Consider the following 22,961-nt stretch of genomic DNA (forward strand, 5'->3'; position numbering starts at 1 on the left):
TAATATGTATGTTTTTATAACAAAATCCTAAAAAATCTAACACCCATTTGTCTCCTCTCTCTCTATCTGCTTTCATGTTTGGCACCTTCTCCACCACCACGATCACATCCCCCGATATCACACAACTAGCTACTAGCCCTCTCTCTCTCCCTCTACGCACCCACCCACTTAGTCCTTCACTTCACAGCTGCCTCCCACCTTTCTCTCGGTTTTTCCCTTTGTCTCCCACCTTTTATCGATGGCTCCTCTCTCTCACCATTGATCACATGCGAGGAAAGAAACTAAGACACTCCGCCGCATAGCACAACCTCAAGCTTAAGCCACGACCACATGATATCCTCTTAAATAGCTTTTGTTTTTTCTTTTCATCCTCAACATATATTTTTGTGCTTTGATATATTATTTTGAAATGATATTGGATTTGTGTTGTGTTTTTGAGTTTGGATTTGTATATTTTATGGATTTTTTTTGAGTTTAGATTAGTATATTTTTTGGATCTATGTTTTGAATTTTAGGGTGTGTTAAATCCGAGTATATCCGCTCGAATTCGCCAGAAGCCCGTTCAAATACTTAATACACTTGGATAAGTTTGGTATTTGTTTTCTCAAACCCAAACCCGATGCACCCGAACCCAACAAACCCTTATTTTATATCATATTAAGGTTATAAGCCACACTAACAAAATAACATGCTCAATAAATTCATAATCTACTTAGATCATGATTAAGCATGCATGCCAACTGCCCTTGACTTTTTAATTTCTAAATTTTTTATATTTATATATTTTTATAATTTTACCCTATTTTGTATAAATTATTATAAATGTGTTCATGCTAAAAAATAATGTTATTTAGTTGTTATATGTAAATTTTTTGTATTTTGTCTTTTCATTTATAGGCTCTTAATAATGTCTCTACTTGTATACTATATAATTTGATCAATACAATTATTTAATTTTTGCTAATGCTAAAACAAAATTAGTTTTCGTTATGAACTAATCAAGCCAAACTTCTTTATATATACAGAATAAAAACAGGTTTACAATCATTTAAGGTGGTTAATTAACTTTTAGTATGATATAATGGTAAGGAATGTTGTGCACATCTTCATTATGTATTTAAGAACATTTATGCACCAAAATTACTAATTTACTATGTCACATTATATTATGATTCTCATCGTAGGGATGGAGAAAGGTTTTTTTGGATGGGTGATATTTTTTGGTTGGGGCTATTTGTTAATTTTGTAAAAATTTCATTAAAATTATGAATTTTGAAGGGCTTTATTAGTTAAATTTAGAAAATATTTGTCATTTTATAGAAAATTTAAACTTTAAAATTTAAAAGTGCTTTTTTTTTAGTTATTTGTTGTATTTTGAAATTTTATTTGTTACTGCATAATAATATAAGATATGAACGCAATTGCTAAATATATTTGGGTCGAGTCGTTCTAGAATAAAAATAAATAAGTTAACATATTAATGTTTGTATCTTTTTTTTCTTCGATATTTTAAGAAAATAAGTAACTTACTTTTCGACAAAAACTTATAAAGTAGTAAAGAATTATAATTTTTCAGGGGAATCATATATACTTTTCACCTGAGATGGGGATTCAATCGTGAAAAAAAGAAAATTTCCAATATTTTTGAATAGTTTAATAATGGATAATAAGAAATTAGAATAATTTTCTTATTACTCATATAAAAATAGAAATATTTGAATAGAAATATTTTATCTTCATTTCTCATGTCTTTACCGTATCCTACTAATAAACAATCACTCATATAAAAAGATAGCACACATCGGATTATTTTGTGGATTGTTTGGCTTGCATGGTAGATTATTATGGGACAATCAACTTGTAACCCACTCAAATATATTTCTATTAATCCGTTTACTAATTTGGACAGACTGGTCGGGTTAACCTGACAACTGAATTACTTTTAATTTTTTTTAATTTTTTCCTTTTAATATAAATATAAAATTTATCTTTCAAGCTTGAAAATAATATTTGAAATTTTTGTTAAAAAATGAAATAAAACCAATTTATTTTGTATATTTGAATAAGTTTTTAAAGTATTAATAGAATTCCATTAAAATATTAAATAAAAAATCATCCTTATAATAAAAAAATTATTAATATAGTCTAAAATCCATTTCCACCAAATATATTTTATTTATTTATTTATACATATAAAATAAAATTAAAATAAAATTATTGTTAATCGGCCAAGCAAGTTATATTAGGCGGGTTAAGACTAATTAGTATTAGGTGGTTAAATTTTTATCAGAATTTTCAAATTGCAAATTTTGTCGGATCAATTTATACGAATTATTCAAATTAAGTAGGATGGTAAAAAATAAAAGGGAAACAATCTTAGTCACCATACCCTCATTTAATTTTTAATTCATTTCGTTAGTATTCTTACTAGCTAAACAAATAACATTAAAAAGTTAAATTCATTTTGATATTACCTAGCAAATAAAATAAGAAAATTCACAAAACCAAACCAAACCAAAAAGTTGATTTTGATTTGTTGTATTTTGATAAACATCTTCTTAGCAATTAAGAAAGAAAAAAAGGTGTAAATAAAAAGTGGGGCCCAGCAGAAGAAGCTAATCATTTCATAGGACACAAAAGTTGCCGCTCCCTAACTTCGAGGCCGAGTCAAGCTTTCCTTTCCTTTCCTTTCCTTAACAAAAGAGTATTTATATTTATCTTCTTCTTCTTCTTTCTTCTCTAAACCCATAAAGAAAAGAACAAAAGTACAAACAAAATTCACATATCTCAGTCCAACTCCAACAAAGCAAAAGCTCTAATCTCTATCCCTTACCTAAAACCACTTCAAAAAAGAAAACTATTAATAAAGCAAAAGCACTCATATTCTTGTTTGGCTCAATAGAAAATTCTGAGTGCACATTCTTTTCTTGCAACCTCAGCAAAAAAATCAAAAAATCTCGCTTTGCGCTTTGCCCCATTTCTTGCCCAAAGTATCTTCTTTCTCTTTTCGTTTCTTTTTCGCAAAAATATATAAGCTCTGACCACCGATATCTGAAAAGATGTTCGCCAAAACGAGTCTCTTTTGGTTTCTTCTGCTCAAGTTTATCCAACCAAGAACGAGTTTCAGTCCAAGAAGAAGAAGAAGAAGAAGAAGAAGAAGTGTTTGATTTGTGGTGGTTTTGAGAGGAGTGTTCGCTGAGAATGGCGAGCTCCAGCGGGACGAAGAACGATGTCGCCCCGCCCAGGACGCTGTCCAGAGGGATGACTAGAATGCCCACGCGGTACGTGGAATTGGGCAATGAGGACAACACTGCTGTTGATAGTGAGCTTGTTCCTTCCTCTCTCGCCTCTATTGCTCCGATTCTTAGGGTCGCCAATGAGATTCAGAATGAAAATCCCAGGGTCGCTTATCTATGTAAATCCTCTTACTCTCTCACTATAATTCATTTATAACTTTTTTGTTTTTGTTTTTAATTCTGTGTGTTCATATGTTGGCATGTATATATATCAGTTTGTATGTGTGTGAATTGTGTATGTTGGACTTTTGTGGAGAATTATTCTATATTCTCATATGTTAATATATATGAACTTTGTCTCTCTGTTGAAAGTGTCTAAATTTGGCAATACATATAAACAAAGAGACTAGTGTGGAGTTAGTTGATGGTCATCGATGAATGTATAATTTTTCCGTTTTAGTAAAAACGCATAAAACATTGGATTTAGTGTTTGTAACGATCAATAGGTACCGAAAATAAGCTTTGGATGCTGCTGAAATTCTGCACGGTGCTTATTAGGTTACCTTTGGCACAAAAAGCTTGGAGCATGTGTTATTGTCTTGAGAACATTTGAGTTGATTAAAGCTCCACATGATAAAAGTAGGAATGAAGCTAGTAGCCGGAACCTTTTGTTTTCAAGGTGTAGTTCAATGTAGCCTTTGATCTATGAACATTTTGTTCATTCAATTTGTTCAACAATCATCTAGCCATGGTTTCAGTGAGTAACACTACAGTAGCTTTTCTGTTTTTTTCTTCTTCAAAACTTGTATGTAAAATGTTATTTTGAAAAAATTATGATTTCCATACCTTCTGAGTATCTTAGTAACTACACAGTATAATGCCACAGTCTGTGAGTAAATTGATGGCTCAAATCTTTATTAATTGAATAGTGCTTGTCCCCCAGTTGGTGTGTTTGTTGCAAAAGGGAGGCTGAATCTTTCAGTCATCTTTTATTGGAATGTGATTTTGCTCGGCTCTTATTGTCAAGAGTTATGGGAGAGTTTGGGTTGAGTTGGTGTATGCTGGCTTCTTGTCCTCAGTTGATTGGTTGTAGGTTAGTGGGGAATAAGCGTTTGAATCATCTTTGGATATCTACTATTTTGACTTGTTTTGGGCGGTTTGGTTAGAGCGGAATGGTAGAATTTTTTATGATAAGTCATCTTCGTGCGATCAAATTTGGGAGAGGGTCAAGTTCTGGGTAGCCACTTGGGTGTATCTTACAAAATGTTTTGAGGGGATCTTTTTTAGACCTCACTAAGGATTAGTGAGTAGTTTTTTGTTTGTATAGTCCTGCTGTTTTCTTTTCTTTTATTTTGTGGGTCTTCTGTTTTCTTCTGTCAAAAGTGAGGGTTTTTATATATTTGAGAGGAGGTCAATCTAAGACAAAGGCCTCTGTCTCTTTTTTCAATTTTTTTTTAATTGAATAGCATATTAAACCCAAAGAAGTTTTCCACCTAGCTTCTGTGCAACTTGGATATCTAACTTTACTTTTCCTTGTCAACTATTCCTGCTTCTTGTGGTTCATAATGGACCAATTTGCAATGTGCACTGTTTTCAGCATGGTTGATTGATTTTTGACCTTGCTATTTGGTTCCATTAGGCCGTTTCCATGCATTTGAGAAGGCCCATACGATGGATCCAAGATCTAGTGGACGCGGTGTTCGACAGTTTAAGACATATCTCCTGCACAGGCTTGAAAAGGTAGGCCTTTGATTGTTGGTGCATAAATTCTTTCATATTAGCTGAAGACTTGTCTAGTTTTTAATAATTTGTATAATGTTCTCCTTTCTTCTTTCTTACAAGAAGAAAGGAATTGTGCTTGATATTCATTTTTTTGTTTTTTTTTTGGGAAGCAAAACACCACTACTTGTATTATTGATAAGTAGAGTAATACAAGAAGTAAAAGGGTGTATAAAGATTGTACCACCCACTGTACAGAGTAATGTACAAAATCAAAAAAAGTTTCTAGTAAAAACACAAACAGGAACTATACAACAGCATTACAAGAAGACCTGTCAATCCCTACGTTAATCAGAGAAAGGCACATTTCTAAGCTCTTTCACATTGAACAACAAATAGCTACCCAGTATCTCACTTTATCCCGTATGGCTTCTTCACTATCTTCTACCCCTTCTAACAATCTTTTATTTCTTTCCAACCAAATTGCCCGCCAGACAGCCACTGTCCCTGTCCTCCATAGCAGTTTTTTAGCTACATTCACTGACACAAGCTGGACAATGAATTCATCACATCTATTTGGCATGCACCACTGGTTGTTGAAGGAGTGAAGAAACTAGAACATATATTCATTGTGAATGCACAATGGATGAAAATGTGGAGTATTAATGTATCTTCTCTTTAGATATTGGTTCCTCGAATCATGCGTGATACACCTTACAGCTAGGGTGTCCTTATAAGCCTTTAGCCAATGACAATGTACAATAGAAACTATGGTGATTTAAATTTAGTTCTTTTTCAAGCAATATCTAAAGGCATTTCAGCATTATGCACATGAAATCTTATTTATTTTTTGAAGTGGGAGCAACACAATTTTATTTTTCTAGCTGTCATCTTAGGTTAGTATCTGATGTTTCTGCTTTCCAGAAAAAAAAAGAAAGAAACATGTAGACTAGGATCAGACAATTGCAAATCAAGTTGTATTGAATCAAACTATTATAATTGAGACTTGTCACAAATTTCTAAGATAAGATGCTAAAATACATACCTAATTTCTCAGATCTTAAAAATTTGTTTAAATTACTTTTGAATGTTGTTGCAGGAAGAGGACGAAGCAGTTCATAAACTTGCTAGAAGTGATCCAAAGGAAATTCTGATGTTTTACCAACAATTCTATGAAAGAAATATCAAAGAAGGAGAATATACCAAAAAACCGTGAGGCTTGGTTTTCTAGTCTTTACACATCCAGATTTAGCTGACTGTTTATTACTATTTCTTATAAAATAATTTTGTCGTTCTTTTTCAACACTTAAAGGGAGGAGATGGCAAAGATTTGTCAGATTGCAACAGTACTCTATGAGGTGCTGAAGACAGTGGTACCTCCGAACCAGATAGATGCCCAGGTTTGATTTCATTAATCTTGGTTTTGTAGGTCCAAATCTTAACAATTATTGTGAAAGGTACTGAGGAAATATATCTTTGACAATTTATTAACTTTTGTTTCATCCTAGACAAAAAGAATTTCCGAGGATGTTGATAGAAAGCGGGAGCAGTATGCACATTATAACATTCTTCCATTGTATGCTGTTGGGGTTAAACCAGCAATTATGGAACTTCCTGAGGTACTGTAACCAATGTTTGTAAATTTGATTTTTCTGGATAAGTCTAATAAAATTTTCTCTTTTGGTTACTGTTAATTTTCATTTTCACCTGAAATGCATAGATCAAAGCAGCTCTTCATGCTCTACGTAATGTGGAAAATCTTCCAAAACCTAGAATTCAACTTACACCTGCTGGATCTGATGACAATGTGCCTACAGAAAGGGTTCAACCTGTTAATGATATACTTGACTGGCTTTCTGCTATATTCGGGTTTCAGGCAAGTTGTTCAATGAATGCATTAAGTTTAATTTTCATCTTCCTTCAGATGCCTCTTATTGGGTTCCTGTCGTACCATGCTGTGGTAATTGCCTAACACTAAATGTCACCCACTGTATTGAGCTTCTTATGCACTGCTTTTGACTTGCTTAAACAACTTGCACTAGTGCCAAAAGAGTAATAAAGCATGTGGATTGAAAATCCTCGCTGCTCCTGCATTAACTGACAGATCTATTTAAAGATGCAAAATCTGATCAAAATGCTAATTAGCAATGAATTCTCTGCTGTAAGTTAGGAGCAAATAATCGTTTCCTGAAAAATCTGTTCATCCAAATTCAAAAATAAAACTGAAACTAATTTGCAAAATAATGCCCAGGAGAACAAGTTTAGATGTCTAACTTGAATTTACTCAAGTCAGATTTGGTACTTGGTAGATCAGATAAATAAAACAGATTTATTTGTATCCGTATTCAAATAATGTGATTGAATTTATGGACTAGATAAAACAGATAGTTTTGAAAATGATCTATGTATATGCTTCCTATGCATCTCGTTCCTTATGATTTCTTTGTGATTGAGTTGTTGTCAAATGTTCAAAATTTTTGATTTTAAAGTTAAGGAAAAAAAAAAAGAATGACAACCAGTGAAGAAGGTCGTTGAGTTAATTGCCTTCTGAAAAGTTTACTTGTAAACTCACCTTCTAGAAGCAAATGAAGTCTTAATTGTTGTTTTGTGGTACAGCTGCCTGTCATGTTTTATGCTCTGACAATGGACTTGGCTTTTCTATGCTTGAGTTTTTTCAAAAATCATCTCATTTGACTATGATGTTATGTCTGAAATTCTCTAATGTTACATTTCCTAGCTGGATTTAGTTGGTTTAAACTTAAATTTCTTATGACTTTATTTTGTAGAATTTTAGTTTCCAAAAGAAATCATATTTTATTGTTTTAAGAAGGGAGCAATAATTTCTCTATTTTTTTTTTCATGCTGAAATCTTGGGATATGAAGAAAGGAAATGTTGCAAATCAGAGAGAACACCTCATATTGCTTCTTGCAAATATTGATGTGAGGAATAGGAATCCTGGACATCAGACCGAAGTAAGTCATTGATCAAGCTTTCATTTATTTTGTTGAGTTTTATGCTCTCAAATTGCTTGATAGCAATTTTAACTTAGTTCCTTTTTTAACAAACTGAATTGTTATAACCTTATTACAGTTGGCAGGTGCCACTGTACAGAATTTGCTGGACAAATTCTTTAAAAATTACCGCTCGTGGTGTAAGTATTTGCATTGTAAATCAAATCTTAGGTAAGAACCTGGCTGCTTTTCAAATACAAAGTTATTGTTCTTAGTGTGTAAGAAATTAGGTTTGAGACCACGCATTGTTTTTTTTTAACCATGTGGTGTCTTCTCTTATCTCTTGTTTCACAGGTTTCCGCAAATTACAGACAGACAGCAACTGGAGCTTATTTACATTGCACTTTATCTTCTGATATGGGGTGAAGCTTCAAATATTCGATTCATGCCTGAATGCTTATGCTATATTTTTCATAATGTATGTCTTTTTATTTATTTTTATTTTTAGCCATTTGATGTATTTGGCAATTTCTTATAATCATTGTTCTTCTTACTCTGGGGATATTGGAATCATATCGTTTTTGCTTTACAAATATTTTCAACCATTTAATATTGTTCCTTCTTACCCAGGAGATATTGGGATCATATCTTTCTTGCTTTGCAAATATTTTCAACCATGTAATATAGTTCCCTGTTTATTTTTAAAATTTTTTTTTGTAAGTAGAGGTGTGATATTTTGGAAAAGTTTGAAGAATGAATCAGGGAAGTTGAGCTCCACTAGTGAAGTTATGGCTTCATATTATCAAACATTTTACTTTACATATCTTTAGTTTGGTTGAAAGCATCACATGCTTTCTTCATTGATATAATTAGCCCAGTTGGGGTTTGAACGTTAGGCCTCTTACACACACCCAATCACTTAAGCTAGGCTCAAGTGTCTATTTTGCATTTAAAAAAAATGATATTAGTCTCCCTTATCTTTAGTTATTGAACTGACTGATGGAATTTAATCAATATGTTATGTAATCGTCATTAAAATATATCTGTATATGATATATAGTGTCATTTTTCCAAATTGAAGTATTTGTGTTCTTTTTTGGCATTTGACAAAATTGGTTTGACTATGATTTAAACTCAAGATGGCCAATGAGGTGTATGGGATTCTCTATAGCAATGCACGTAATGTTATCGGAGAAACTTATCAAAATGAAGCACGTCATGAAGAGTATTTCTTGGAGACAGTCATAACCCCCATCTTTGATGTCTTGCACAAGGTAAAAATGATGTTAGATGGTATGCATCACTATTACTTGATGTTACAATTTAATTTTGATCTGAATGAAATTCGTTCTTTCCAAAGGAAGCAAAGAGGAATAATAATGGCAAGGCAAGTCATTCAAATTGGAGAAACTATGATGATCTGAATGAGTACTTTTGGTGAGTATCTTTGAATTATAATTCTGTGTATATTTTCCTGCAGATGGTAAATGGCTAATTATTCTTCCGTTTTAGGTCCAAGAAATGTTTTAGCTTAGGATGGCCAATGAATCCTAAGGCAGATTTTTTCAGGCATTCAGATGCTCCACAACCTTCTAATGAGGTACTGTCTCTCTCTCTGCACCCGTGTGCGTGTGTGTAAGAGAAAGGAAGAGTGCCTTGTCCGGTTAGTACAAGAAGTATTATCTGGTTACTAGACACAGTAGACTACTATTGGCACTTTATATTGTAATTTGGATGATATCTTATCATCTCTTATTAATTTACAATCTATGTTTATTATAAAAAGGGTTATCTGGTAAGGTTTTTAAAAAGGATGGATTCAAAACTGTTTTAATTTTTTCTCAATGAATTGTATGTATATTCATGCCTAATTTTATGTTCATGTTTTGTATACATGAAAACATACAATTATACTTATGTTGGTATTGATATAACCAGTCATATCTTACCTTATCTTATTCCTGAGAAAAGGGGATGATCCTCTTATTTGTTTGACAGAGAGTAAACCAAGCTGTGTCGGGAGCAAAAAAACCTAAAACAAATTTTGTTGAAGTCCGAACATTCTTGCATCTGTACAGAAATTTCGATCGGATGTGGGTTTTCTTTATACTGGCTTTCCAGGTAAGCTTAATGTTTTGAGTTTTTGTACAAGTTTAAGACTTTGACTTCCAGTAGCTAAGTACGTCTCCCTCATGAAAGTAGAATGGGGTGTATGTTCCTGTTCATTGTCATTGGGGGTTAAGAGAAACTTTACTTCTCCCTTGTTGCCATGATTCAAGATTTCTGAAATACAAACAATGAAGATTGAGTACACTGGTTCCCAAAATTCTATCATACTATGATTGATGCCGCTGGACCAAAAACATTTACAATTAGGTCAATGAAGTTTTGATGAGGACACCAATGGTGAATTGTGATGGTGGAAATACTGTGGCATTTCAGTTGTCATGGGGATTAAAACCTCTTATAAGAAACCCTAGTTATAATCTGCACTTGATCTTTTAAATTGGAAGAAAAATATTAAATGCATATATAAATATATATATCTCCATGGTAACAAAAGTTTTCCTCATGTATAAATATATATACATTTATGTAGAAGCACACCATCAGAAAAAATAAAAAAATTTCCCACTTCCCCTCAACCTACACTTGAATGAAGCCATTGGACTTGAGAATGATGGAAAGTAATAGTTTGATATTTATATTTGTGAGAAGCATTGGTGCTTTTGGTTGGATTATAGACAGTAAGTATAGCCTTGAGATGGCAGTAAACATTTATATATTTCCTGAAAACATTTGTCAGCATCTAAAATAAGTAGAGGAACAACGCTTGATTGCTGTAATTGACGCATTTGGAATTCCCAAAAATTGGTAGGAATATATTAATGCTGAGAAATTATGTCATCTTGGTCATCATAAATTTTTTTCATATGTTCCTACCATGAATCATGCTCATGCTGGAATCTTTGCATGACACTTATGATTCTAGTGAGGTTCAACTTAAAATGTAAGGAGGTTGGTGTAATTTTCTGCTTTAGCTTTAGTCTTTTCTTCTTAAGGATTGACCTTTTAATATATTATTTTCAGGCTATGCTCATTGTTGCATGGAGCCCTTCTGGATCCATAGCAGCTTTCTTTGATGCAGATGTATTCAGAAGTGTCTTAAGCATTTTCATTACTTCTGCTTTTCTCAATTTTCTCCAAGGTAGATATGATATCCTACATTTGTGTATGTAATCTATTTGCTTATGATATAAAATTAATGGTGCTAATTCTTGTGGATGATTCTAATAAAGAGAGAGACTTCTTTATGTAGCTACTGGCCAAAATAAAAAAAAAATTACATAGTTTGTATTAAATCGACCATAAGCATTTGTATCAACTACATGAGTCCTAGCACTATCTTCTCTAGTTGATTGCTACAGGTATACTTGTTACCATACAGAAGATTTCTTATAATCTCCATTTATTTCCTGCAGCTTCTCTGGATATAGTTCTTAGTTTCAACGCATGGAGAAGCTTAAAAATAACCCAGGTGGTGCGATACCTCTTGAAATTTGTGGTAGCAGCTTTCTGGGTTGTGGTTCTGCCAATTTGTTACTCTGGTTCTGTGCAGAGCCCAACAGGACTTGTAAAATTTTTCAGGAGTTGGGCTGGGGATTGGAGTAACCACTCATTGTATGATTATGCAATTGCAATTTATTTGTTGCCCAATATATTGGCTGCTTTACTCTTTGTCCTTCCACCCTTACGAAGAACCATGGAGCGTTCTAACATGCGGATCACTACTCTTGTTATGTGGTGGGCTCAGGTAAGCATGCCTAGCATTAATTAGTTTTAGCTTTTCTATTTGTTTCATTGCTTTTGCTGCAGTGGGTATGCATTTTGTTTGAAAACACAAGAAACTTACTGTATAGCTATTGTGAACTTATAATTATTTGTGAAATAATACAAACTATTGTCCAGAATTTAAATAGTTACTACAGAAGCAGTAATCAGGAAGTAATTGCAACAGGAAACAAGAAAAAATTATGAAAAGTTAAAACACATTATAACATAATTGTGGTAAAGTTTAGGAAAATTACTACGTCCCGTGTCAACTTTGAAGTCCCTTTTTCGGGAGGGATTCCTGTACTCATGTTTATGTTGAATTTTCTGTTCTTTCTTATTAGCAATATGTGTTTCTTACGCAAAGCATTGTTGTACATAAAATTCTTCTTCACTTTTTTTTTGTTACTTATTTTTCTTCCTTTTGGACTCAACCTAAGCATTTTATATATTTATCACTTTGCAGCCAAAGTTGTATGTTGGAAGAGGCATGCATGAAGACATGTTATCACTGCTGAAGTAAGGAAGAAGCTCTTTTTTTTTACTTTTGTTTGTGTGTGTGTAGATATTCTAAAAGAGGGCTAGTTGGGGCAAGTGGGGGTGTTTTTTTTGACTTTGTTGTTTGGCTTCCTACGACTGCTTAAGTAGATTTGGTATCTGTTTTTTTATTTTTGGATACAATGGGGATTAGAACCCCTCCTCCCTTCCAAACACACACACACCCAACCACTTGAGCTAGCCTCAAGTGACTATAGATCTGGTATCTGTTTATGCTGCTGTATAATTCACGTGGTTTTGATGTGATCAGGTATACGCTATTTTGGATCATGCTACTGCTCAGCAAGCTAGCCTTCAGCTACTACGTTGAGGTGAATATTTTCTTAGAAGTTTACAATTTTAAAGGAATTTTATTTGTGAACTATGGTTTTATGCTTATTTATTCTTGTCTAAAATCACAGATGTGTGCATGAAATGTTGTTTCAGCAACTTAGTTAATTGATTAGTTACCAAAGAAAAAGAAAATCTCAGATTAAGATGCTTACTTAAGTGGAATACCAGCAAAAGTTCTCTTTTCTTTCATAACTGATTAGTAGTTAAATCATGTTTCAGAAAGTCCTAGGAGGTGTGTGGTGAGGCAGAATGAGAGAGAAGGAAATTTAGAGTCTTTGCAGCTTAGAGTCTTGTTGACTGTAACTAGGATAGAAGATGATAACTGAAATAAATACAAGTCAGAGTACTTGTACAAAGCTCTAAGTCAGCTTAGCAGTCCTCCTTAGTCTAACTAAACATTTAACTTCACCCTTACTCATTATAACTGTTGATCTGTACATGGAAAGCAATCATAGCACTAAATAAACATTTGCAATAAATGATGAAGCAGGCTTTTAAAGTTAATACTGAAAAACCTTGTAATGTGATACCAAGTATATGTATCTAGTTTGGAAATAGAGTATCTGGCTGTAATTCAAGATATTAAATTTATTATTGATTTATTTTGTTAATAATACCGGAAATGCAATTCCATCTTTCACTCATTTAAGGTTAGACTAAGGATTTTGTTTACTTAAAAAAAAAACCCTTCCTGTGGTTTCTGCCATTAACTTTCTACTACCACATTTCAGTTTTTGCATTTTTGAAGATCTTTTGAACTGTTCAAGGTTTGATTAATGCGTTCTGTTGACAGATAGCACCTCTAGTTGAACCGACAAAACTGATCATGGAGATGCATATTGATAATTATCAATGGCATGAATTCTTTCCACATGGTTATACCGATAATTCAACTTCCTTCTCTTTTTCTTGTAATATGTTCCTACATTTTTTATTGACTGATTCATGAGACTGATTTTTTTTTCCTGCTGTAGTACCACATAATATTTTCATCATCATTGCCATATGGACACCGATTGTTCTGGTGAGTTAAAAGTAGATCTTGTGTTTTTGTGTTGGGTAATTTTTTTTCCCTTTTTACACTTGCCCCTGTCATTATTGGCTTTATCTTGTGTGATTGGCGTATAGGTTTACTTCATGGATGCTCAAATATGGTATGCTATATTTTCTACTCTATTTGGCGGGATACATGGAGCCTTCAGCCATCTGGGTGAGGTTAGTGGTGAAGTTTCTTCTCATACTATAAGGAAAATTGGCTGCAATTAACTGATTTAAATAACACTGTTTTGTTGAAAACTAACCATCAGCATATGACTTCATTTTCGGTTTGGGAAGTTTCTTTTTGTAGTTATGTAATGATTGGCTTGATTGGATTCAATAATTTGGTTCTGATGGTCAATCTGCGTCAATCTTCTTAGATAAGAACACTTGGTATGCTGCGATCCAGATTTGAAGCTGTGCCTCTAGCTTTCAGTCGTCGTCTCATGCCATCAACAGAGAAGGGTCCATCCAAAAAGAAAATTTTGGTAATGCAATTACAAAAAATAGAAAAACATATGTACAATTATATGGAGTTTTTATTTTTTTATTTTTTTGGTCTGATTGGCTATAGAGCATTATTTGAACTCCATGTCTCTCTCTCCTAAATGTTATTATATTTCATGTGTTTGGCTAAAGACAACGATTTTCAATGACAGGATCCATCACAAGTGCGAAAGAATATTGCCAATTTCTCTCAAGTTTGGAACGAGTTCATATATTCTATGCGAGAAGAAGACCTTATTAGCAATAGGTTCTGATTGCCTCTTTCTCATTAAACTATTGCAGTTGAGATTTTTATTATTATTCAAGTTTGGAACGAGTTCAAATATTCATGTTTCTGATTACTTTCTATTAATGGAAACTGTCCAGAGATAGAGATTTGCTTTTGGTTCCTTATTGTTCAAATGAAGTCTCTGTTGTCCAGTGGCCCCCTTTCTTGCTCGCTAGTAAGGTATTTGATTTGCATGATTTATCTATCTTTATTCTGACCAAGATCCCATATGTCGTTATTCTTTTTTATTTAGTCATTGTTTTTTCATGTGACAGATTCCTATTGCATTAGATATGGCAAAAGATTTCAAGGGAAAGGATGATGATGATTTATTTAAGAAGATTAAGAGTGACGACTATATGTATTCAGCAGTAATTGAATGCTATGAGTCACTTAGGGATGTAATTCATGGCCTTCTGGAAGACAAAGCTGATAAGATGTATGACAAAGAAAATTTTCAGTATCAAGCTTTTTTTTTTGGACGTCACTTTTTTTTTTTTGGACGTCACTTTTTTTTGTTTGTGCAAACTTAACCTCCTGTTATTAAAAGTATCATCAGTTGATTTTTGATCTTTTGAGACAGGATTGTAGAGCACATATGCAAGGAAGTAGACGAAAGTCTACAAAGAAAAGTTTTTTTGAACAATTTTCGCATGAGTGGGATGCCTTCTCTCAGTGAGAGATTGGAAAAATTCTTGGGCAAATTGGTAACACATTTCCTCAGTAACTTTTTAATGTTCTTAATGCTACATATTTGATCAGTGATTTGATATATATGACCTACATATGCCGCTGAATACTTTAAGTTTGTATATTGACAGCTATCTGATGAAGATGATGAGACCCTTCTACCTCAGTTAATCAATGTGCTTCAGGATATTATGGAAATTATCACACAGGATGTTATGATTAATGGACATCAGTAAGAACTGAAAAACATATAAACTTACTAGGGCAAGGGAAAATATAAATATTTTTTTGGATTTTGGATCTTTTTGTTGTAGCTTTGTTTTTGTGAAGTTCCCTTTTCCAAATTGTATTATTTTCACTTCAAGTTGTTTGTTTTTATGTGGTTTTGCTCTTCTCTTTGTAGAATCTTGGAAACAGCTCACCATCACAGTTTAAGTGGTCAAAATGTCAAGAAGGAGCAGAGGTTTGAAAAGATTAACTTATTTCAGAGATACAATAAATCTTGGAGGGAAAAGGTACATTTAAAATAATAATAATAATAAAAAAGTTATTGAGATTTTTTTGGTCTTATTGTCTTCCATGTTCTCACTGTAGGTTGTCAGACTTCATTTGCTTCTGACAGTCAAGGAATCTGCCATAAATGTGCCTCAGAACTTGGATGCTCGCCGACGTATTACTTTCTTTGCAAATTCTCTCTTTATGAATATGCCAAGGGCTCCTGAAGTTCGTGACATGCTATCCTTTAGGTTAGTTGTAATAGAAGAACTGACTTGGTTTAAACAAAAAGCTATTATGATAAAAACTCTTAGTAATGAACGGAATCTTACAAGTCAGAAGCAACTTTCGAAGATTGTATAATTTATTATGAAGAAAAGTTATCATATAGCTATGTTACTATGCTCTTGTATGACTTATCTCACTCTTTGTATTAGCTTATCTACTTACTGCACAGAACTAGAGAGAGAAAACTGAAGAGAGGAGAGAAAAAAAAGAAGGGATTTAGAGGAGAGCAGAGAATTTTACAGAAAAGTAGAGGCAAAAAGTGTGAATAGTTTGTGTTTCACAATTAAATCTTCTCTAAATAATTTCTGAGCCAAAAAAAAAGTCTTCTCTAAGTAATAACATAGATATGTCTATTTATAGATAGATAGTTAAACACAAATAGAAAAATAAATCCTAAATATGTTCTTAACAATATTAAATCTTAAATATGTTTTTCATATACATTAGTTATTGTTTCTTACTAAGGGAAAAAAAACTAAATATGTAATATCTTAATTATTTCTTTCCCGAACCTCCTCATTTACTGGCTTCTTATGATATTGTATGAATGGTGTTGCATGCGTTGATCAACAATGTATGGTATAATTGTCTTTTTTTTCCAGGCAGTAGTAGTCAGGTTAGATAGTGTTTTATTCTCTTTATTTTCCTTAAATTAAACATTTGCGCTTTCTGAATTAGTGTTCTGACTCCATACTACAAAGAAGATGTCCTTTATACTGATGATGATCTTAACAAGGAAAATGAGGATGGGATAACAATTTTGTTCTACCTGCAGAAAATATATCCTGGTGTGTTTTAGCCTCATTGCACGTTGCATTATTCTTTTTGTTATGGGGAAAAGTTCTAACATATTTCAATCATTTGATTTATTTTTTAGATGAATGGTTTAATTTCTTGGATCGGATAAAAACTATTGATAAGGATAAGTCAGACTTAATTCGTCAATGGGTGTCTTACAGAGGGCAAACACTTTATAGAACAGGTCTGGGTAATTGTTTGATCTGGAATCTATTTAATGCTAATCACTTACAGAATCTAAGTTAAAGAATTGCTGATGTTTCTTCCAGTGAGAGGGATGATGTATTATAGGCAGGCTCTGGAGCTTCAATGCTTCCTTGAATTGGCAGGAGATAATGGTTTGTGGTGTTATATGACAAATTCTTCATTTAATTTCTTGTCAACTTATGTATATTTTGGTTAATATATTTCGAATATGTTTTTGAGGTTTGTTTAATTGATTTTTTTTCCCTTTCTCTTTTCAGCTATTTTCAGTGGCTACCGAACCTTGGAATTAAGTGACGCAGATCAGAAGGCCTTTTCTGACCGTGCACAAGCTTTAGCCGATTTGAAGTTTACCTATGTTGTGTCTTGCCAGCTTTATGGTGTTCAAAAGAAATCCAATGATCCTAGAGATCAAAGCTGTTACACTAGTATCCTGAAACTAATGCTAGCGTGAGTCATCAATTATATAAAATGATGTATTCAATGCAGTTTCGAAAATGTTGCACTAAATTTTGATGTCCTTTTTCAAAATGTCAATTGTGTAGACATCCATCATTGCGTGTTGCTTACATTGATACAAGAGAGGACACGGTGAATGGAGGAACTAAAAAGGTTTATTACTCTGTTTTGCTCAAGGGAGGGGACAAGTTAGATGAGGTATGGAAAAATTTAAAGATTTTTTGCATTTTCCTCCTAAATTCAGTAATTTATTAGAAGTGGTTGTTTTAATTTCAAACTTTTCCGGAGAAAAGAATTTAATTAGCTTAGGCTAAGGCTAATGACGCCCCTCGAGAGCACAAAAAAAAATGGTTGTGTAGGTAGTTGCAAGGAGTGACTATGAAGAGAAAATGATGTGGGTGAGGCTGGTTAAGCAAACTTATGCATGAGAAATAGAGTTGCTAGATGGGAGTAGAGTAGATGAAGTGAAGGCTAGACAAAATTCTTACCAGACAAAGGCCGAGGGATGAAAGGAATAGGAGACAGATTCTATTTTACTTTTATAAGAAGACAGATAATTTGCTGATTAAACATTTCATTTAGGTTCGATGCATACAATCATAAATACTTGCAAATAATCATCACATCTTGTTTTGCACATGAAAATGCTTTATACTGAGTTAATTTGTCGTCCATGTGCGGATTATCAATATATATCAAATTGACAATGCTTAGCTTACTTCTTTGAATTAGATGTTTTGGTTGATGCATTAAGTTAATGAGATTTCGTGGATGTGTTGGCCTATATTTGAATGTCTTCAAATTGGTGACATGTAAGAATAGACGAAATATCTGAATTTGTGTAGATTATGTAACATCAAAGTGATGAACATGCCTTTCCACTGCTGAATGCAATCTCTACTACCTAATATGTGAAACTTTCTTGAATTTCTAGGAAATATACCGCATCAAGCTTCCAGGACCTCCAACAGTCATTGGCGAAGGGAAGCCTGAAAATCAGAATCATGCTATTATATTTACTCGTGGAGAAGCCCTGCAGACAATAGACATGAATCAGGTAGCATTTCTTCATTGTTCATTTGAAAATACCAGCAAGGAAAAAAAAAAACTTAAATTATGATCTTGCTAACCTCTTTCTCAGGATAATTACTATGAAGAAGCTTTCAAAATGAGAAATGTATTGGCAGAATTTATTAAGCCTCGTCATGGGGATCGAAAACCCACAATATTGGGTCTGAGAGAGCACATATTCACAGGAAGGTTAGCTTTTCTCTTCTATCTCTAAATGATAGGTTGACTCTTAGTTGATGTTTTGTAATGCACATCGCACAATTGATAAGGTATAAATTTTTTGCTTGTTTATTTTACAGTGTTTCTTCGCTCGCATGGTTCATGTCTAATCAGGAGACTAGTTTTGTCACTATTGGTCAACGAATTTTGGCAAATCCTCTTAGGTAAGTCTAATATTCATTTTATTTGTCCTGTAATCTTATACTAACTAAATTTTTACAGTGAATTTCATTTTTATTTTTGTAGAGCAGTATTTTGTATTGGATAAAGGATTACGATAAGTGTATTTATATATATATATATATATATAAATTTTTTAGAAGATCATCACATACTTGGTCAGTTAGACATTAAAGTAAAATGATGAAATTTTTCCAAAAATCAAGCATATTCAACAATAATATTCAAACATGTAGATGTCCGGAATTTAAGAGAATTAAAAATAAGTTTCTTGTCAAACATTTTATGGGCGAGCAACTTTTAGATCAGACAGTAACTTCTCACACACAATCACCAACCCAACTACTTAAGCTAGTATCAAGTAGCGGGAAACGATTCTATATTTTTCAAATTAACAAGACTATAAATAGTCTAAGAAAGAACATTGAATATCATTTTGGAATATCCAGTGATGAAGACTGATTGGAAAGATTAAATTTTGAGGTGCGTTTACAAAATGAGCTTAGAACATGGACTATTGTGTGACACAAACCAAGAGCAGATAGTGGTTTTAGTTTTCAGTTGGTGGTTAAGTTGGAGGTCTCATGGAAGATATGATTGCTAGATAATCTTTAAGATGTTATTCTTCTTGTACAACTGACTTTAGTTCTTTTAGTAGTCATTACATGGCTGGAACTCATTTTCTTTCAACTTTAAACTACTAACAACAACATTAAATACAACATTTAACAAGATCCATGGAAGTAGTTGTATTGATGTATAAAGTGTTGCGGCCTCCCCTAATTTTGAAAACATTGATGAAACTGAAAAGCTTAGATATTGTAAATGTAAATAGATATGATTTTTGCATAATGATTCACGAGAATTGGTTAATTAAAGCATACTTTGAGATCATTTCACTTCAAGTATCTTACAGGAAGTCTCTGCTTCTTTCTAGTCGAGATTGTCTAATTATAGATAGAATGATATACTTTCATGTTAGGGTGAAACCTGATGTGAAAGTTTGTGTCTTGTCCTCAACTTCCATTCTAAGTAGTGTGTAGGACAATAATCGATTGTATGGCTTATTCATAATTACGTTAGGAATTCTACAGACTTTATTAAGTTCAGTAACGCATTTGGGCTTATCTAAAATTTGATGGTTATGATATTTAGAAAGGGCACAGGTGCATCTGCAGCCATTTTTTCATGATGATACGTGTTTGCAATTTAGTAAAAGATATTTTCCTTTAACCATGACAACTTATATTATATTGCTTTCATAATTTTGTAATAATGTTGTCTAACTTTACAGGGTACGTTTTCATTATGGCCACCCTGATATTTTTGATAGAATCTTCCACCTAACAAGAGGTGGGATAAGCAAGGCTTCAAAAACAATAAATTTGAGTGAAGATATATTTGCAGGTAATATTTGGTTACTTGTAAGAGCTCTGAGTATTATATACTACACAAATGAATTGTTAAGTTTAGAAGATTATTTGTAAATCTACAGGCTACAATTCAACTTTGCGTGGAGGATTTATAACACATCACGAGTATATCCAAGTGGGCAAAGGGCGTGATGTGGGTATGAATCAGATTTCAAACTTTGAGGCCAAGGTTGCTAATGGAAATGGAGAACAAACATTAAGTCGTGATGTTTATCGGCTTGGACGACGATTTGACTTCTACAGAATGCTCTCATTTTACTTCACAACTGTTGGTTTCTACTTTAGTAGTATGGTATGTAAGCTGAAATACTCTATTGGTTTCTAACTATGTAGTTTATGTGTTTATACTGTGTTTATTTGCATTGATAGTATGTCAGTTAGTTTAGCACATTTTGTAGATTTTTTTTTTTAAAAAAAGAACTAATGTTCTCTCTCACACTCTTGGTGAGGGCTATTCAGAAAGTGTTGAGGACTTTCTTTTATCATGTTTTAAGGTAAATTTTGAACTTAAGGATCCACCCTCAACAACCTCAATGCAGAATATTTATTTCCATTTCAAACTTGCCTTTGTTGTTTAAAATAATTTCTACTGGTGCTCGTGGACTTTGCATTAACTGCCCAATTGTGACATTGTGCTGTCTCAGGTAACAGTGCTAACTGTATATGTGTTCTTATATGGACGTCTGTACATGGTTATGAGTGGAGTGGAAAGGGAGATCTTGGAGAATCCAACCATACGTCAAACCAAGGCCCTTGAAGAGGCTTTGGCTACACAGTCTGTCTTCCAATTGGGCTTGTTGCTAGTATTGCCAATGGTCATGGAAATTGGCCTAGAGAAAGGGTTTCGGACTGCATTGGGAGATTTCATCATCATGCAGTTGCAGCTAGCCTCTGTTTTCTTCACATTCCAACTGGGAACAAAAGCACATTATTTTGGAAGAACAATCTTGCATGGAGGTTCTAAATACCGAGCTACTGGTCGTGGGTTTGTTGTTTTTCATGCAAAGTTTGCTGATAATTACCGCCTTTACTCACGTAGTCACTTTGTCAAAGGGTTGGAGCTTTTTATCTTATTAATTGTGTATGAAGTCTATGGGGAATCTTACCGTAGCTCAAATCTATATTTGTTCATCACTTTCTCCATGTGGTTTCTTGTTGCTTCCTGGTTGTTTGCTCCTTTTGTGTTCAATCCTTCTGGTTTTGACTGGCAAAAAACTGTGGACGATTGGACGGATTGGAAGAGATGGATGGGAAATCGTGGTGGCATTGGGATCTCACCTGACAAAAGTTGGGAATCATGGTGGGATGAAGAACAAGAACACCTCAAACACACAGATTTTCGAGGAAGAGTGCTTGAAATTTTACTTGCATTTCGCTTCTTTATCTACCAATATGGAATTGTGTATCACCTTGATATAGCTCACCACATCAAGACTTTGCTGGTATGATTTTGAACATTAAATTTTATCTTGTTTCTCAATTATTTTATGTTTAGTCCCCAATCTTACAAGCTTTTCATTTAATTTCTTCTAGGTTTATGGACTTTCTTGGCTAGTCATGGTAACTTGTCTTCTTGTTTTAAAGGTAAGCTTGGTATAAAGTGCAACCTTTTTTTTCCTTTAGACATTTGGAGTTTAATATTCCTGGTTAACAACGATTTAAATGCATAATTTATCTGGTTTGTTGCTCTGCTAATGTATAACCAATTTTTATCAGATGGTATCGATGGGCAGACGAAGATTTGGGACCGATTTCCAGCTCATGTTCAGAATTCTCAAGGCGCTTTTGTTTCTTGGTTTTATGTCAGTCATGACTGTCTTATTTGTAGTATGTGGCCTCTCTATATCAGATTTATTTGCTGCTATCCTTGCCTTCTTGCCTACAGGGTGGGCCATTGTTCTTGTAAGTAGTTTCATATTCTTCCTCTATTTATTGCAAACTAAATTAATTTTGGACTCCTTGCTATTCAATTTAAAGCAGTGCAGAATACTTAATCAACTAATTTCAGCTCAGCTCTTCTACTTTACTCACCGACTTTATGACCTTGTCTTTGTTGTTTAGATTGGTCAAGCGTGCAGGGGCTTGTTGAAGAGGATAGGACTATGGGAATCAATAAAGGAGTTAGCAAGAGCTTATGAATACATAATGGGACTGATAATCTTCATGCCTACAGCAGTTTTGTCATGGTTTCCATTTGTCTCAGAGTTCCAAACTCGCTTGCTCTTCAACCAAGCATTCAGTAGAGGCCTTCAAATTTCAATGATTCTTGCTGGAAGGAAAGATAAAACAGAAGGCAAATAAAACAGAAGGCATATAATGATTATTGTCTAGTTTGAACCATATATAATTCTTTGAGATTTTACTACAGACTTGATTTTTGTTCAGGTTAGAGTCAAATATAGTGCTATTTATCTTTGTGATATAACATTGAGATTTTTACATATCTATACCTGTATAACAACATAATTACAAAGATATAGTGAAAAAACAATGTACTTTAATAATTATGTAAAGTATTATCACATCTATCTATCTTTCAGATCCTATACCTTAAAAATGAAAAAAAATTATCTTATAAAATCGAGCAACTAGGCACGATCGGCATCATTACATTTTAGCCAAAAAAGAAAAAAGAGTGAAAATATCATTTCAAAATAGTTTTAAAATTTTGATAGTGACATT

The 22,961-nt window shown here is 33.3% G+C and overlaps 1 protein-coding gene across 1 annotated transcript; it reads left to right on the plus strand.

The window, feature by feature from the left end:
* Positions 1 to 2,742: 2,742 nt before the first annotated feature.
* Positions 2,743 to 22,818, plus strand: LOC133817281 (callose synthase 7-like). The gene is made up of 42 exons (XM_062249753.1): positions 2,743 to 3,415; positions 4,876 to 4,976; positions 6,055 to 6,167; positions 6,268 to 6,355; positions 6,464 to 6,574; positions 6,676 to 6,835; positions 7,843 to 7,928; positions 8,047 to 8,138; positions 8,262 to 8,385; positions 9,047 to 9,181; positions 9,268 to 9,344; positions 9,420 to 9,507; positions 9,906 to 10,028; positions 10,998 to 11,115; positions 11,390 to 11,721; positions 12,205 to 12,257; positions 12,547 to 12,607; positions 13,423 to 13,504; positions 13,604 to 13,653; positions 13,758 to 13,844; positions 14,048 to 14,155; positions 14,327 to 14,421; positions 14,541 to 14,622; positions 14,718 to 14,881; positions 15,026 to 15,149; positions 15,264 to 15,364; positions 15,536 to 15,647; positions 15,727 to 15,878; positions 16,594 to 16,703; positions 16,793 to 16,897; positions 16,983 to 17,051; positions 17,178 to 17,367; positions 17,463 to 17,574; positions 18,311 to 18,433; positions 18,518 to 18,636; positions 18,747 to 18,830; positions 20,141 to 20,253; positions 20,342 to 20,571; positions 20,924 to 21,721; positions 21,813 to 21,863; positions 21,996 to 22,181; positions 22,341 to 22,818. The coding sequence occupies exons 1-42, from the start codon at positions 3,202 to 3,204 to the stop codon at positions 22,578 to 22,580; spliced, it is 5,763 nt and encodes a 1,920-aa protein (XP_062105737.1). The 5' UTR covers positions 2,743 to 3,201; the 3' UTR covers positions 22,581 to 22,818.
* Positions 22,819 to 22,961: the final 143 nt, after the last annotated feature.

This window comes from Humulus lupulus, chromosome 2 (assembly GCF_963169125.1).
Source record: "Humulus lupulus chromosome 2, drHumLupu1.1, whole genome shotgun sequence".
Taxonomy (NCBI): Eukaryota; Viridiplantae; Streptophyta; class Magnoliopsida; order Rosales; family Cannabaceae; genus Humulus; species Humulus lupulus.